Source organism: Aythya ferina (genome assembly GCF_964211825.1).
Source record: "Aythya ferina genome assembly, chromosome: 4".
In the NCBI taxonomy this organism is placed as follows: Eukaryota; Metazoa; Chordata; class Aves; order Anseriformes; family Anatidae; genus Aythya; species Aythya ferina.
In genome coordinates this window covers 64,286,165-64,304,489 of record NC_140300.1, presented here as the reverse complement: position 1 = coordinate 64,304,489, position 18,325 = coordinate 64,286,165, and the positions used below count along the sequence as shown (strand labels likewise).

Here is an 18,325-nt window from a genome sequence, read left to right as displayed (position 1 = left end):
TGAGAAAGGAATAGTAAGCAAGAGCAGAATAAAAAGGCACCGGAGACACATTTTACATACAGGAGAGAGATCGCAGCTTTGGCGCTATTTTCACTGCAATCGCTCAGGCAAGTAGTACTTTTTTCCTTTTTATTACCCCATACAGTTAGTTATATACGCACGTAGCGACAGGAGCTGGAGTCAGTCAAGGGCTGAGGAAATACAGCAATGTCAAAAGCGCTGCTTCCTATGACAAATGTGGTTTTGACCGCATTTGGTATTTCGGTTCACGCGCTGCTGTCAGGTCCTTGCTGCTGGGGGCCCCATGAAACGAGCTGTCATAGAGGCTGGGCTTCAGCTCAGCATTGCTCATCTCTCTGTAGCTGTTGGTGTCTTAAACTTTGCTGTGTAACCTTCATATCCCAGCAGAGCGACTGGGTTGTGAAGGAGTTCACTAAGAGGTGGACACGAGGCAGTCAGTCTCTTTCCCCCTTTTCCATGAAAAAGATGCTTCATTTCAAGAAGCCATCTTTAGCGTTTGCCACTTTTTTTTGAGAGCAAACATCTCTGAAAGCATGGGCACCATCCTACAGGAAGAAAATTAGAGGTGGGATGAAAGGGAAGTGAGAGAGAGTGGAGATACTGAAAATTATTTTTAAAGGTTACATCCAGAGACACTGAGGAGTATGTGTCCTCTGGCCCCAATACTACACTTCACTTAAAGATGTGCTATTTAAACTCTCATGGAGTCCTTTGTAATTTCTTTTGGCTAATTTGCTTCTTAGAGGCTGTCACTTCCTTGGTTTAAAGCAAGACCCTACGCAGAACGGGTGCCATCACAATTACAGCATCGATAAGACACTTGAATATATTCAACAGTGCCTGGAGGTATGGGAGAGGTGATGCCTCAAAATACAAGCAGTGATCGTGGTAGCAAAGGGAAGTTAAATTTATGCGGACCCTGGAGATAAGCTTGTCTCCATTTGCAACGCGTGCACCACATGTTTTATTTGTCACGGAAGAATTGCCCAAAGCTCTGTGACATGCAAATAAGCATTATGAGAGCATTGTCAAACCCAGGCTTTCAACATCATGAATCATTCACAGAAAAAAATTACGAGATTGATTAAAAGTCATATGAATTTTAAATCAAACAAATATGTTGAGTTGTGTTTATTTACCACTGATTTGCTGAGCCACTAAACTGCATTTCGGCCCTATTTTTCAGCTTTTCTCTGTAAGGAGAAACTAACTTGAAAACGAAGCTGAGATTTTCATTATTCCGAGGAATTGCCACATAGTGAGAGTCATGCAATGAAATCATGACTGTTGGCAGTGCTCCTAGGAGTGTTTGCCTGGGTATTATTCGCCTGGTAAAGGAGATGTATGACAACCTAATACATTTGAGAAAGACGGCATATTATGTAGGTATGATAAATTTTAGAAGGATCTTAATTCCCCCTCCTCCATGCAAAAAATAAAGTTTTCAGACCACATTTGTAACAACAGTATGTTATTTTGTAGGTGATTTGTGTGTGATAATGAGATGGCATTGTTTCAGGTGGTCGTGAGTTTTAGGATTACGTAGCTATTTGCAAGGCATATGGGGGGCTTTCTCCTTGATGCTGGAGCAGTGGAGGGGATGACTTGCTTCTTGCAATCCATGAGCTGCTTTAGCAGGCAGTGCTTAACCACTGAGAGCTACAAAGCTTTTTGTCATCGGTTTTGGGAACACCTGCTGATCTAGGAGCAGTAAAGGAGTACAAATATTTGCGTGTTTAACCACGTGCTCAAATGATACACTCCACCTTTTGAAATGTTGTAAGCGTTACCGTATATTTGCGTACATTTAGGGACGTGGTGAATGCTGTAGGTTCCTCTTTTAAGCCTGTAATGAAGCATGTTGCAGAGGATAACCGGCAGGCACTTAAAGCAAGCACATTCAGTAGCGGTGCTATTGTGGTGGACACAATTCAGTGCAATTTTTAAAAGCTTCTGGAAAGCGTTTCTAAGACTTTTACTTTTCTCTCTGTTCCTTCCCCTCCATCTTCCAATGTGTAGGCACAAGACATGTGAGTGGTTTCACTTTTAGTTCGGTTACCATTTTCCCCTGAAATTGCTTTGATCCTGGATTGAATGGGAAAACCAACAAGCAGCTGATAGCTTAAATTCCCCCTTTGACCTTGGGGAGAGCACAAAAACCTCCCATTTCACCTATACTGAAGGGGAAAAAAAAAAAAAAGCTATTCGATTCAGCTGGTCTGTATTCGGGTGTGCGCCTATCAAAGGCTTGATTAATCTGAAATGAATTAACTCACTTAACACTTGAGAGTTATTTTGCCGTGAATCCTGTAGTATATCTAAAGAGTTCTTTGTCACTTTGAATTACAGCCTAAACAGGTGGTTGATGAGGCTCGCTTTGAGCTGACAGCGGTGCCTTGCTGCCTCTGCGGCTCCTCTTGGGGGAGTGTAAGTGGTGCTGCAATAATATTTGAGGACGTAGAGTGAATGTGAACTTATCAGTCATTGTTGCCTGCTTTTAAAGTTTTTTAAATTACTTCTCAAAGTACTACGCTACAGTGTGAGATATAAAGGAGGAGTAAAGGGCAGAATACGCCTAGGTTTTCAAACAATAGGGATAATATTAATGAAGGCATGTGCCATTGGGGACAGAGGTGCAGGTGCTCTTGTCTCAACCCTTGCTTGGGAATGGGGACTTGGAAATATCTTGCTGTTCTGTGCATTTGGGATGTGAGTGTTGCGTAGCTTCCTTCAACGTTTGCAGGCCCAGCAGAGACATGAGGAAGAATGGGAACAGAGGCTGTGGTACAGAAAGGACGTGTAGGCACAAAGCAGGTTGAAGTGCAAGCTGGGGAGCACGCTCACCCTAAGAGGGGCCGCTGGGCTGACTGCCCCCATTCTCACAGTGCATCCATCTAACAAATGTAAACCTGAAATGAAGCGCCAAAAGCGCTGCCGCTGTTAATTCTGAGTAACCAAAACTCATTTTCGTGAACTTTGTGAGATCTCTAACTTTATCAGCATTTGCCATATAGAATGAATCTTCTCTTAAATGCAGACACAGAAAAGTTGCCAGACAATTCAGAGTTGATGTATCAGTAAGGTGTTCCCGACTTATGAAAAATGGTCATTGAAAAAATCCACTTGTAAATAACCCCGTTCCTCTGGGGGCAACTTTGGTGGGTGGACAGGAGTGGAGGTGCTTGGGGTTTGCTGCCCCTGAAGGTGACCATAGAGCCATATCCTACGTGGGGAAAGGATTGAAAATCGGATAAAGGTGGGAAGGGCAAAACTTTTTTTTTTTCTTTTGTAGTGGTGCAAAAAATTAAAAAAGAAAAAAAGTTTTGCAGGCAACTTGTAACCAAATGTATCAGAGCAATAATTTTTTAGTTTAGCTCTTGGGTAATGGGAGCAGCAATGCAGGACATTCTTTTACTTGAAAGAGACTTCTTTATCTTTAAATTCCAGTGAATTTATTTACTTTTGAAGAGACTATTTTTTTTTTCTTTTCTCTTGCTGTGGTTATTTCGCTTCTTTCTTTCCTTAGTAAAATTCTGAGAATAGTTTCTGGTATACGTTGCTCTGCAAGTAGCAAATGCTGAGATGCTGAGAATCGCATCCATGGCTCCAATTTGGCCCATCAGCTTCAAACAGTTTATTACTTCCAAACTTTTGTTCCTGTAAATAGCAGATTTAATCAGTATTTGGTTGAAACCTACTTATTTTTTTACTTAGTAAGCAACTTCTGCCAAAGAAGGAGATATGTGTAGGAATCTTTTCTATTAAGGAATATAAAGCAATCCTTGCATCAGTGATTTGTAATTTTGAGTTAGTTTTGCTAAACTCATTTTCAGGGGAGGGGAGAAAAATGTTTTGAAGTAAAACTGGGCAAGAAACGCGATGCATTTCTGCCTGGCTTTTGCAAATCAGTGTCATTGAAAACACTGTGAAAACCCTCCTGTGGCCACACCGTGACCGTCCAGAACATGCTGGGTGCCTGAGGAAGGCAGGAAGATTTTGCCAGGCAAGAAAAGGAGTGTCCAGCTTTGTGCAGGTGCAAAGGCGGTAATTAGGGGGATTTGTGACAGGTTTGGCTTGTGCTGCTCTAAATTCTGCTTTGAATTCAGACTTTGTTCACTCACTAGATAGACTGGTTTCCTTCTCTTTTTCACCCTGTCTGGATGCTGTCAGGAGGCGAGCTCAGAAAAAGCCCCAGTGTGCTGCTTCCCATCAGCTACCAAATGGGAGACTTGGGTAGATGTTAAGTTAGTGAATCCATAATACTCCTTTATGAATGAACGCCTTGACAAATACTTCATTGCACGTCTCTACCTCACAAAGCTGTGGTTTCCTTTGGCTTTCTCCTATCCTGTCAGTACCACTTTGGGTTGGATTTTGGGAACTGTCAGCATGCAAATCAGGTTTGGGTGATGCTTGGCAGCAGATCAGCCCATGATGCTGTCAGGGGCAGCCCTATAGGCAGAAAGGTCATTGACCAGAAGAACATTCTTGTAAATTAATGCGGGCTGTGTCATCTTCGTGGTTCAAATCCAAACCCCTTAGGTCAAGTGTAACCCTTAACTCTTTCACTGTGATAGTATATCCCCTTCTTGCATTAGTAAATGTAACAGAACTGTAAAGTTCATGGGTGCGTGCTCTAGTTTCTCCCTTTGGCTGTACATTACGTGGAGATAATCCAAAGATGAAGTGAATGTTGTTTTGCAGACCTCTTTTTGCGTCTTATAAATGCTTCTTGAGAGAGGTTGTGTGACCATTTAAAAAAGGTTTGCTCTACTTGTTTTCTATCTAATTGTTCTCCTGCATATTTCATGTTCATGAACACAGTACGATTATTTGACCATAAAAAAAAAAATACAAAACCGAACAGAATTTTGTAGCACTAAAATGTGTTTGGTTCATATAGCCGTGCTGAAGTTGTTAAGCAACTTCACCAGTTCTCTGTGCATGGTGTGGATTTGGTAGGCTTAAGCTCATGCACAAATCTTAACGGTTTGAACAAGCCTTTGTAGGAGCAGGCTTAAGGGCAAGGCCACGTCCAGCAGTGGAAACAGCCAGACAGGCTGTGTCTCTGGCTCGTTTTACTCTGTTAGGAAAGAACATGTAGGTAGGGGTATGGGGACCATACTTCTACTTTTTACCAGAGTAAAGGGTGCCTAATGAGCTAGTCCTATCACTTTTGTTTTGCACAGGAGCTCTGTGACTGGATAATGTCCCTTCTGGTAGGATGAAATGTTTATTTGCACTTCTGTCAGGTTGCAGGGCACCAGGTCCCCAGTTTAATGTTTGGACTCTGTGAAAAGCAGGTGAATCCTTTTGTTTTCTGAGTCACAGCCCATGAGACCCTAGAAGAGTTATTGAATTCAATCGTGTAGGAAAACACAGGCAGAAAAAAATTATTTTTAAGACTACCATGTAAATATTTATTGGCAATTATCCCTTCTCTGGGATAGGTATCATAAATCATTTGTGACTTCTTGAGTTTATACCCAAAAAGCTTTTATTGCACCATAATGTTATCTCTTTCTAACAGGTTCAGATTATCCCGAACTTGAATCAGCTTCTCAAATAAAAATCAGAAAACAAACCCACACTCTTTCACTCCCTGACTGAGTTTTTTCCTTCAGGGCAGTGTACCTGAGCTCAGACAGCTTCTCACTATCTCTGCATATAGCTTCTCAAATTTTTTAGCACAAAAAGCTTCTCACTTTTAAAACTCTTTATAATGATGATGCTATAGAAAAAGCACACGTGAACAATGGCCTGTGGGGTGTTTTGATGTACGCTGCTAGCTTTCTATAATATAAATGGAAAACTTGTTCACTGTTTCAAAAATATAATTTAAAATATTCATAGGTCTTGTCTTCCTTTGGAAAATAGGCTTTAAATATGGTCAGTGGCTAGTGTCCTAGCTTGAGCAAGTTCCCATTTCTTGCTTGTCTGTAAAGAAGCCACTTGCCTGCACATTGACCTTGGGCTTTTGAGTCACCACAGTCAGAAAAAGCCTCAGAAATTAAATGCTACATTTAAATGAACAAATTGCAGGGGGAGACTGGTGAGGAGAGAAAAGCGGGAGAACAAAATTTTGGCAGAGCAAGCAGATATACTTATCAGAAAAAATGCAGCTTCCTTATAGACTTTGGTGCTGAACAATGTGGGGTTTGACTTGGTTGATCAGCAAAGATAGGAGGCAGAACAAAGGCCACTTTGTCATGCCGGAGTTACAGGAATATATCCACATCACAATGGCATGCAGCATAGTTTTTCATAGAGCTTTTTGGCTCAAACTGGGTTTTGGGTAAGAACAAAAATTGGCAAAAACAGCTTCTTTGCTTGGAGAAGAATAACTTCTGTTGATCAGAGATTTTTTTTGAGAGATTTTTAATTAGACCAGTGCTGTGAAGGCTGCAGAGTCTAGGGAGTTCAAAACAGATATGCAAAGTACTTTACAATTCCTCATATTTTATCATCATTTCAAAGTCAGCAGGGAGCTAGGTCTCAAACTGATGCCATGGCTTAACTCTGTGCAGTTGTTGTTTTATTCCTGCCAAGTTTGAGTCACTGTGGCCATCTAGCCCCTTCTTGAGAGATTAAAATGATGGGAAGCTGGAATCCTTTCTGCAATTAAATGAGTGAATGTTTCTATTCAAGCGTAGATTCCAATTTCCCCATGCCTTCCTGTAAGAGTGTGGGATGGACAAGAACTTCACTGTGAGGGTGACACAGCACTGGGACAGGCTGCCCAGAGAGGTTGTGGAGTCTCCTTCTCTGGAGATATCCAAAACCCACCTGGATGCCATCCTGTGCAATGTGCTCTAGGTGACCCTGTTTGGCAGGGAGGTTGGACCAGATGATCTCCAGAGGTCCCTTCCCACCTCAGCCATTCTGTGAATGAATTCTGTGATTCTGTGAGCTCGACTAGATGTGAGAGACTGAGGCACCGGCAGTAACCAGAGATGGTAGCTGCAGGGTGAGTGGGACTTCCAGGCTCTACTTGGCATCAAAGTCTGGTCCGGATTTGGTGCTTAAGAGCCACATAGGAGACCTCAAAGGAGAGGGAATAAAGAAGCTTTTAGTCATGTTATCAGCAGTCATACTCCCAAACCATGTTGCTGACCCCACTGACAGGCATCTTGGTGAGGGCCTCAACAGAGGGAGTGAAAGGTTTTAGCAGGAAGGAGTAATATGGTGCCCAGCTTCCTGGGGAAGAACTGGGTTCAGTTTCTGCCCAAGTCTTCAGGGCTGTCAGCTGTGGTTCAGCGAGGTTAAAACCGAATGCTGAAGAGGGAACCCTGGTGCTGTGAGGAGGAAGTTGTTGAGAGGCCTCCCATGCTGTGAGCAGTGCAAATGTGAGGCCGTCCATGGTACTGCCATGGCAGTACTGGCATTCAGGACACAATGGCCAACGTGCATGGATACCTCCTGGCCAGTGCATCGACCTGGGTTAAAATTAGAGATTAAAGATGAAAGAGGAATATTTTGCAGGCATCCTATCCCCTCTGCTGTGACTAATACATCTTTTCCAACCTAAGCGACTCGATGATTTTAAGCACGTTGCACCTTCCATGTGTGCTCACGGGTATGGCCTAGACCAAAGGGTGAAGCGAACCCTGGCATCTGCAGTTTGTTGGTTTGCCTTTCAGGAGCTTGACTTTACTGCTGGGCCCCGTACCTGAGGGTTTTGGGTGGAAAGGAAGCAGCTGGGGTGGAAAGTAATCTCTTGCAGAGAAATAGGCCCAGAGCCTCGGCACCAAATAAACCTTTTTCAGCAACGAAATTTCTCTCATTTTTTGATTTGTAAATACACAAGCATTTCCCAGAGAGTTGCAGGTTGTTTTAGAAGTCCCATGTATGTAGGTTCCAGTGCAATCTGTATGGACTTGTTTTTTTCAGTCACCTTTCAAGCCTGTGGACTCCCTGGGCCCATGGCCATTATGTTCAAAACCGCTGCCTTAAGCCCTGCTCTAAGAGGCGAAGTGGAATATTAGTGATGCACAAACTGTCTCTCTTGGAGACAAGTTTTAATTCCTGTTGTACATAAAGAACATCTGAAGGGCTGGGGGGAAGATGTGTTTGCCTTTACAGCTGTTGGCAGCAGAGAAATGCAGCAAGACTTGATTGAAAACACCTATCTTAGTGTTTTACTAACTACATTTTTTTTTCCTTTCTCATTTTTAGGTCTCAGATTCTGGATTCTGTCTGTGGGATTTTTTTTATTACTTTTTTTTTTTATTATCATTTTTGATTGGCTTTTTCCCCTTTCTCGGATGTGAGTCGAAGGCCAACGGTCGAAGTGCTGGAAGCAAGCGCAGGAGGACGCTCACCTTGTTTTGTTTGAACCCTTGTTTGCTGGGATACTTTCAAGCCCTCCTTCACAGTCATGTGGTCATCACAGCTGCTGTTCTTCACAATGCTCTTAACACCGTTAGCCCATGGTGAGTGAGAGACGGGGAAATTTGCCTGTGGGATGGGAAGAGAGAATGGAAAATAGCAAAGATAATGTCTCTATTTTTTCTGCCTAATCTGTTTTTTCCAGGATGTTGTTTTCTCTTCCCACTTCCACCCCAAGGTCTTTGAATTCCCAGGCTACGTTATGACTAATTAAGTCTTGAAACAAAGAATTCTGGTCACAGAAAGATTTCTGTTCTTGAGTTTAGCTGCTACAATAAGGCAGACTTCCTTCCTCATGCCCAAGCCTACTCTGTTGGATGTGTGTCACTGGGATTGTCTCTCCTGGCCTCTACATGGAAATGATTTTCCCTTTTGTGAATACTGTTCAATAGGGTTCATGTCCAACTCTTTAGCCACAGCTCCAGCAAGGGTGGGATCTTAATCACTGTCATGTCAGACCATGAGAACCAAAACCAGTATAGTTGCCTTTGTAGCACTGTGCTGATGCAACTAGGCAGCCTCTGAGAGCTCAGCTAAGATCATAAGGCACCACTGCTATGTTATATTAACTGCTATATTAGCTCTCACTCCAACGTCTGCCTACAGTGTCCATTTTATATATATATATATTTTTTTTTAAGTGGAAAAAAAATGTTTATTTTATTAGCCAGGAAAAAGTTAAATGAAATATGACACGATTAATTACTTGGGATAAGACTTCAAGGCCTTGGGTTGTTTTTGTTTTGTTTGTTTGCTTTTGTTTTTAATGTGAGAAACCCAAATGTAGGCCACACAAGTAAATTTCCAGATTTCTTAAATGCTGAAGGGCTCAGGAGCTCCTGTTCTTAGGAATCGATCTCAGTAATCGATTTAGGTTCCTAAATCGTCAGAGCAGAGCTTTGGAAAATTTGGCTAGTTACTTGATGCCCAAGTGGAAGGTGAGCTCCACTGAGTATCCCATTTTAATTTCAGTTCAGTGGGAGCATGTCTGTAAACAAGATGACTCCTTGTATTTAGCCTGTGTGCCTCTGCATTGAAAATGCAAAATAAAAGGCCTTTGTGCTCAGCATCTATTGTGTGTGCTAAGACTCTAAAGTGAAGTTTTACAGGAAAGAAGGCTAAAAAAAATGAATTCTGTGTAATTGGCTGAACATATCTATTTCTAGAGCACAACCTGTCTGCTCATATCACTTATAACACCTTTGTGCACAAAGGTTATCTGTACTATCATTCTTTAAGCAAAACTCCTCACTGACTTGAAAATTAGAATGAATAATTAAACTGAGCAAGCCAACTGGGGTGGAATGGAAAGAGCTATTAGGAAAGGTGCTCTCCATTCTTTTCCAGGAAAGTTAAATGGTAAATGTTTTGTAAATCTTTATAATTAAACAATATTAACAGTTAAAGCAATTAACAATTTAAACATGCCTCTGGCGGTTCTGTTTTTAAATCAAAGTGCCCCTGTGGCTGGAAAATTCTGCGTGATAGTTGCAAGAAATGAAAATGTCAGAACTATCTTAAGAGTCATATTGTGCTACAGATGAGCAAATACCAGGGATGCAGAAACCAGGCGCCTGGAAATGTTGTTACAGTTATAATCTTTATGCTTTTCTGCAAAGTTGGTATATGTGGTGGCTGCTGTGTTTTTTTTTTTTTTGTTTTTTTTTTGTCTGTTTTGGGGTGGTTTTTTCGGTGTGTTGTTTTTGTTGTTTTTTTTTTTTTTTTTGGTAGCAGTCAATAGTGGTAAATCTGACCCTTACATGTTTTCTCATCCCTGTAAATAGCTAATAAGAGTGCAGTAGAGGCTCCTAGATGCTTTTGAGTATTGGGTAGTGAAGACCTTTTGGTCTGAGCACAAGGGCTTGGAGTCACATTTAGCTCTCCCTGTTTTGTTCTCTAATATTGACCAAGATGCGGTTAGCATCTCGAAACTTTGTTTTGTTGCTTTTTGTGAGGGAAGCAGGTACTGAGCATGTGTCTGGCTTTTAGGAGTGGTATGTTCTTGATCCTAAACAAAGGGAAAAAATACAATATAGCTGTGTGTCGTGATAAGAGTATGGTATCAGCTAGCACTGGGCAGTCAAACCCATTCAGTGTCCCGTGGAGAACAAAGGGCATGTGCATTGGAGTTGTACTGGAGATTGCAATAAATGGTCTAATAGGGCTTCCAAGGTTTTGAAATTGGACACTGAGTATCTGATGGCTTTCGGGTACCCTCCCTCACTGCTCTTCCCCCTGGAAGCATGGACAGAAAGCCACATGAAGCAGGTGGCAAGATGGTGTCAATGCAGAAGTTGTTCCTTCAACTTCACCTCGCATATAAAAATGATCTGTTTAAGCCCTGCTCAGTTTTTCCATTCCAGTAATCCCCTTCCGTTATACATAGAAAGCTTTTGTATTTTGTTTAAGGGGATTCGACCATTCGAGTCCCTGTGTCATGGGCTGTAAGGGCTCCTGTCCTGCAGCGATCACCTGAGTTGATACAAACTCCTTCTGCAGTCCGTGGCTCACTACATCTCATTCCCTGTTTGAGTTTACGCAGTCTCTTCATCTGCAGTGATTGTTACACAAAAGATGGATCCCATAAATTATTATCATTATTTTTTCCTTTGTTCTTTTTTTGGTGAGAGAGGCAGGACGTGGGACAGGGCTGACTCTTTATTTTTTTAGCTCCCATTTCTGGGGCTGTACTTTGTGTCTTGGGTTACGACAAGTGTTGAGTCGACAGCTTAGATGACTTCAGTGATCTGCAAGACGGAAAGTAATCCCCCAGAATACTGCCCTACTACAGTGTCTTCTTGCTGTTGTTCTGCAGCAGTAATGACAGGCGAACAAGTCTTGAATCCTTGCAGTTTCTTGGTGATTATGTTAATCTACTGTATCCTAAGTGCAGAGGCACTGTGATGTCTGCTTTTGCCCAGACTGCTCTGAATCATAGCTCAGGAAATGCTCAAAACATGTGAAATACTTAAGATAATGGCAGATGTGAGTAGTGCATGCTTTCTTTACTGTTGCTCTTCAATGGAAAATAGCGTTGGGTGCCAGTGGAGCAGTGCAAAAGACCCCAGGAAGCTCTCCCCCTCTTTTAAGCTCCACCAAAGTCTGTAAATCCATCTGTTGAGTAAAACTAAACCAGATATACAAAATTAGAGAATTAACTGAGATAGAAAACAACAATGCCCAGGAATAAAAAATAATAATAGTAATAAAAAAACACCACCAGCAGCAACAAAAATAGCAAATAACAACAGAGCAAATGCTGTCAGTCTTTGCAAAGACGCTGCGATGGACTCTGCTTTTGCACCCCCACCTCCTCTCTGCTCGTTCAAAGCCTTTTTCTAAAGCACCCAAAAGCCTGGGCTCCCAGAAGAGCGCTGCTTGGCTTGCATCCACCCCATGCACACCTGAGCAAACCAATCCTGTAACGTGTGGATTTCCCACAGGCGTTTTCTGGAATGAGCAGCTGTTCTCATCTTCCTCAGCCTTCTTACCCTTGACCCCAAACAGAGCAGATTTCTCTTTACTGACTAATGAGTGCTGTCAGAGTTCACCCAAAATGAGGTGGACGTGACAGGCAGCAGCTCAGCTCGTGAGCCCGAAGAGCTGTACTCTTGCTCTGTCACATTGCTTTCATGCTCGTGTGTGGCGGAGAGCTGAGCTTTCAAACTTCCAGGCTACTGGACAAAAATGATAGTAAAAATAACACGATTCAAGATGGCATGCTGCTGAGAGCAGGGCAGAAAAGATAGAATAAAATGTGGTTGAAGACCTGCAAAATTTCATAACTTATCTTAGGTTTTGGAAGAATGCTGAAGGCCTGTTGTATCCAAGATCTTCATCATCCCATCAGATTGTTTTATTGTTCATTTGTTTATTTTTAGGGATTGTATTGTGCAAATAGTTTCACAGCAGACACCTGAAAGACGCAGTGTTTGAGGATCCAAGAATGAGGGTTTTTTTTTGGTCACTGTAAGGCTTTAGTAGTCTGATCCAAAATAGAACAACTGCTGATTACTCCAATTGAAGCAATAACTCAAATTGGCCGTTTTCTTTGGGGGATCATTGCAAATACAATCAAATCATCAGGCACAGCTATCTGCCCATTTCCTCTGCTAAGCCCTTGTCCTGCCAATGCATTGTGAGGGGGAGCCACTAGCCTCCAGGTTCCTGCCTGAGCAAAACCCAGTGGCAGTGGTGGGGGTTTCTTCCTTCTTCCTCTGGGGTCTTCAGTGTGCTTGGGGTTATTTTTTATGATTTGGCAATGTATTTATTAGTGGGTTATGCACTTTATCTCCAGATGATCCATGGGGTTAGTTAGTGATTCCTCTGATGACTTAGGCTTTTAAGTCGTCTTCTCCATATGAAACTTGATTGTGGGGGAAGGGGCAGAACCATACACTTGTCCAAAGCTCAACAAGGCTGAAGCAAAAAAAAATTTAGGTGATAATATAACCAAAGCCAAGCTTGACATTCACAAACCAGTAGTTCTCTAATACTAGTTTTTGCTGTTACAGCATGGATAGGCAAGACAAGAGTCATCTGATCGTAGAGCAAGGTGCAGGTGTAGCAAAGCTTTCAAGATGGGGCTGAACTCATATGTTTGCAGAGTAGAAAATGAAATTTGAAGTCCTCTCAAATCACTGCAGCAGCAAGAAAGAGAGCCTCATCTGGTCTACGGCCGTGCCCCTCTACGCTTCTGCAGCATCTTCCCGATATTTCTGGGAGATGACGGTGGTGAGGTACGGCTGTGCCTTTGTGAGAAGGTGGTCCTGGAAGGTTAAGCTGATCTCTCTAGGCATTAGCAGGTCGAGATGCCGAACCAGTTTCTGTGGGAACAGTGGAAATATTTATTACTGAATAGCACTGGCAGTTGCCTGGTGACAATGATTCTGTTAAGGCGAGCAGCATTATCTTTCTTGGGGGAATATATGATGCTAGCAAGCTGGTCCTCAGTGACAGAGTGCCGTTTAATGTGAGCTGAACATTTGCCTCACTACTATTTTAATACAGTGAAAATGCTGTCACTGCTTAAAATACATACTGTGTTTCTTTTATACTTGTACAATGCTCTTCATATAGTCAAAATGAAATACAAGAGACATGTTTTATTAGTTGTGAAATAGCCAAGCTGACTTCCAGGCTTCTGCCTAACTTCATTGTTCTAAAAGATTAATCATCCTTGAAATATTTATAATATTTGCTATTCTTGGCAATTTGTATTACCTGCAGCAGTGCCACCTTTCCAGCAGCAGAACAAGTGATCAAGGAAGGCTTTCCCTGATAAAAGAGGGCGGTTGTTCTGTGTATATACTACAGTGCTTTCATTAGTAGGAGTGTACTAAAATCAGGAGTATTAAGTTCTCCATCTGATGACTGACCAATCTATAAGCTGATAGAGGGTGAAATTCAACCTTGCAGAGACTCCATGCACCACTTAATTCTCACTTAAACCATTAAGCGTGAGCAGAGGTCTGTGTGCACACCCACTTCGCTCATTTCTAAATTTCACACTAAATAAAGAAGGAGATTTTAACCTGATAATGGTTGGTGTGTGTGTGTGTTGGTTTTGTTTATTTTTTTTTCTTCATTTTTTTTTTTCCAGTGTTTGGCAAGTGCTCATAGCATCTTCCTACATTACGGAAGGAAACAGGATCTTTTTCCATTTTCACTTGCCATGTGCAGTGTTATGTGCTTCTGCTTTCCATGCAGCCCATAGCCATCAGCACAGCTGTAGTTGCCATGAAGCTGAAGCTGTAGGATTGGAGCTACAGAAGCAGAGTAGTGACTAGGGCCCAAATTTATGTATGGAAATTATCCTTTCCTGTAGCCTTCTGAATATCGGTGACATGGAGCAGCAGGACGTGCTCATTTCTTCGTGGGCTCCAGCAACAGGAAGAGTTCTTGCTCTCGTAGCAATAGGAAGTGGGAAATTGTATTGTCCTGCAGGCCTGTAACCTCTGGTGCTGGTTGCATTTGTAACCGTTTCCTGACAAGGCTGGTGCCTGATCTCTAGTGACCAGCTCTGTGCACTCTGATTTTTGTAGTGTTAATTGAGCTATAAGATGTGACAGCATGTGAATTACAGTGTAGTAATTCACGCCCAGCACATTCAGGCACAAAGATGAAGGCCAAATGGCCTCTGTGCAGCTAAGTGTGAATTATTGTACCATAATTTAATTCCCATTATATTTTACTGGGATTATAAAGCTGTTTTTGTTAGTGAACTTCTTAAAGAAAAGTTACCTTTCAAAGCAGTATTGAAAAGTACAACACAGATCTTGTCACCAAGCGGGATAAGGAGCTTTGGGAGGAGAGGGAAGAAGTTTTGCTGAATCTTGGCATCTATAGGCGTTTAGGTGTGTTTGTGTGGTTATTAGCCCTAGGAAATGAATGGGTGTTGTGGTGCAGACGCCTGCCATCGAAAAACTGACCTAACATGAGCTATTCATTTCATTTCAGGTGCCAAGCAGCTGCTAAGTAGTATGGCTAGGTTTATTTGTTCCTGGCCTGGTCTGGTTTGATCTGGAAACTTTAGCTCCCAACCAGTCTCTTGAGCCATCTAATCTCTCTTCAGTTCAGACTATGCAAATGTGCACATCAGAAACTCGTTACTGCTGGCAGATTTGGTTTGGGTCCTAGCAAGTGATGAGTGAGTAGAGGATGGGTTGTCTACGGGAGGGTGAAAAAGCACTGGAGAAACAAGGCTGATGGGATTAATTGCTTAAGGGTAGCTGGGCTAAAGCTGTCCTATCAATGATCTGTTTTCAATGATATGATGAAAGAGCTCCAGCGTACTTGGGACATCGATTGGTTAGATGGCAGGATCTCTGGGGAAGTGCCTGGATGTTTCTTTCTCTCGTGATTCAGGCGAATGTTGCATTTTTTCATCCGCGCTGGTCCTGGTGTGAAATCCCTGGATAGCAGGCACCATTGCCTAGTCCTGTCCTTGACTACTCCTCGTCCTGCCTGAACGCAACATAAATATGCAATAGCTATTAAAAGTGGACTCTTCCAAGGGAGTTATTCTCTGAATCAGTTTTACTCATAATCCCAGAAATTTCTAGCTGATCAGGATATTAGTGGGGCTAGGACTGTTTCACTCTTGGTGGATATTTGGGTTTTAGGAACATTATAGTGTCCCAGTGAAAAAAAATATGATAATATACTATGTAAGCCATAACTGCCTGTGATATAATTAGTATGGATTGAGTTTAGGTGTAAACATTATCTGTAATTAAAAAAAACAGCAACAACTGATTTTTCATGGTTAAATACATCAGATTGGTATTTTTATACAACTTTGGGGAGTTAATAATCTCAAGTAACAAGCACTAAAAAAAAAAAATGTAGTGGGTCCAAGTTGACTGTTAAGGATACCGGCATCCCTTAGCCAACAAGCAGTGGTAGCATGTAGCACCAGGAGTGTTTTCTCATCTGTGGCTACCTCTGGACGTGAGAGGACGGCTTGCGCCCTGTCCTTCTGGACATGTGGGGTACTCCAAAGGGACTGGTGTCACGACTAAGTAGGGCTAGTGCAGTGGAGAGAGAGAAAGAGGAATAGGAATGGGCAGCTTCCCTTTCCCCATACCATACTCATACTGAGTAGTAGGAATTGCCTACTTGGTTTGCTTTCACCTATTGCATTATTGCCTGAGTGGGAAAATGGAAATCTATGTGGCTCGCTGCTAGTTCTAGCTAATACTTTGCTAATATTAAGCTTCCTGATAAAGCTTTTATACGGTGAAGATGTCAGGAAGCTACCCCAGGGGATGGAGGGAGCCTGCTGTTCTGGGCTGCGTGCAGGGTTTTGATGGATGAGGCTGTGCCAGAAGGCTGTATCTTCTCCCTGATGCTTGGGGAGGTGCAGGACCTGAAGACAGCTTCACAGCCAAGGTAGCTGCGCAGTGCTGGGGCACAGCCACCTTTCCAGCAGCGCAGGAAGGGAGCCACGGCTAGGATTTGAAAGGGCCGAAAGCTTGCATCTGTAACACATCTTTTCTGGAAGCAAATACTCCCACAGATGGGATGTCATTCCTGTTTCTTTTCCTAATAACTTCAGCTAAGCTTAAGCCACGGGAGTTGGAGAGGGGGGAAAAAAATTACTTCTCAGGGTTATCTGGCCCTGGTTCTTTCATCCTTAAAGGCTGGGCACAGTGAGGTACTTTAAGCTGAAATGAGAAAAGAGTTGAGAATGGGGGGATGAATGATGGCCACCTTCATTCTCTTACCGCTTCCTCAGCTGCTGCTAACCTGCTCCCCCGGGATCGGGGCAAACCTGCTGTTCTCCTGTTAAAAAGAGCACCCTTGGCCCAGCACTAATAGCAAGCAGAAGCTCTTTACTGCAAATGAAACTGCTGATTCCCTAGAAGAAATCTTTAACATCCATTTTATCAACTCTGCAGTCATGTTAAGTGAATCCCAGAGCCATCTGATGTTTATTACTCTAGGGCACATTCGCTGTTGTTCAGTCGGTTCCTTTAGCGATCACAATTTCTTGAATTGGTTATGTTGTTTGGTAATGCGGTTTCATTTGAATCTGGAAGAGGTTTCCTGCTGCTCAACGAGCAACTCATCTGGGAAAGGCACTCTGGAAGGGGAAGAAATTAAAAGTGTGTCAGGGAATTTAGATGCTTTCCCTTGCTTGGAATTTCCATGATTTCCAGGAAATCGTTTGGTGCCAGGCAGCTGCCTGAATTACCCTCCCCGTGCCTGGCAGGACCATCTATGTCCCCTTGTGAATCTGCTCCAGGCCCGGGGATGCTCAAAAGGTTTTCAGCCAGCCCCACACAGATGTTGCAGTCTGCCCATCCTAAAGCTTTAGGTGGGCTTTAGGAGCTCGGTCCAAATTGTTTGATGTTTTTAGATTTCCAGAACATGAAGCCATAAATAAATGGTGTATTAATACAGAGTTTTTTAGGGCTTGATCCAGATACCATGGAAGTTAGTCATTCCGTATAAATGTACTTCAAATCTGGTCTGCTCAGCCCAGAGGGCTGGGGAAAAGCTGGAGTGTAATGTGGGAGAGATCATACCTTGGGTTTGTGTTTGCAAAAGCTTCTCCCAAATTTTAGTGCTCTCAGTGAGCCGAGCAGGTCGTGGGCTCTTCACCTGCCCCAAGAACTGCAGCACTGCACGCAGTCCTTGTTCTCAGGGGATGCTGTGCCCCTGCAAGCTCTTCTAGGAACAATTAGCAGTCATCAGTGCTGCTGATTTAAATGATTTTTTTTCCTTCTTCTTCTCTCGGTGGCTTTTGTTGCTCAAAGACCTGTCTCCAATTTTTAATTCACAGTGTTTTAGTTTTATTACTGAAATGCTGGAGGCTGCAATAAGGGTTGATTTAGTATCAAGAGAGCAGAATCGCATGTAATGCTCCACTCTCTGTGAGGTTGGAGGGGAAATATGTGTGCTGGTTTACAAGCAAGGACATCAGACTGCCTAGGCTCGCTGCATCACGTTGGAGTTTGGGAGCTGGGATCCTTTGGCATTCGGGGTGCAGATGAACAAACCCACATGGCAGTGGTTTCCCTGCTGTCAGGGATATTAAATATTACTCTGGGGGTGGTGCTCCACAAAGGCAGTGGTAATTGTGCCAGGTTACCTACCATGCACGTCTCAGAAATGTGGCATTTCCCTTTTGCTACGTGTCTGCTCCCCCGCTGGAGGGGAGAAGTCAGTAGTGGTGTTGACAGGCGGGCCTGTGAGGACCCCCTCTTACTCCTCCAGCAGAGGCATGGCTGTTCCCTGTGAGACAGATTGATGGCCAAATCCTATTTCTCACTTAATATCTTCCCAGAGCTGCTGCTCACGTCTGTGCTGTGTAATTTGTAGCATGTTTTAGGGAAGAATGCCTCCTTGTAACCTCCGTAGGAAAATCCACGTCACTGAATTATTTTTTTTGTGTATGTTATGTATGTGT

The 18,325-nt window shown here is 42.9% G+C and overlaps 1 protein-coding gene across 1 annotated transcript in view; it reads left to right on the top strand.

The window, feature by feature from the left end:
* Positions 1 to 18,325, top strand: part of ADGRL3 (adhesion G protein-coupled receptor L3) — a 519,229-nt gene that overhangs the window by 194,501 nt on the left and 306,403 nt on the right. Inside the window, exon 5 of the mRNA XM_084516776.1 lies at positions 8,197 to 8,453. Coding sequence (XP_084372902.1) covers positions 8,399 to 8,453 — 55 coding nt within the window. The 5' untranslated portion in view covers positions 8,197 to 8,398. The remainder of the gene's footprint in view (positions 1 to 8,196; positions 8,454 to 18,325) is intronic.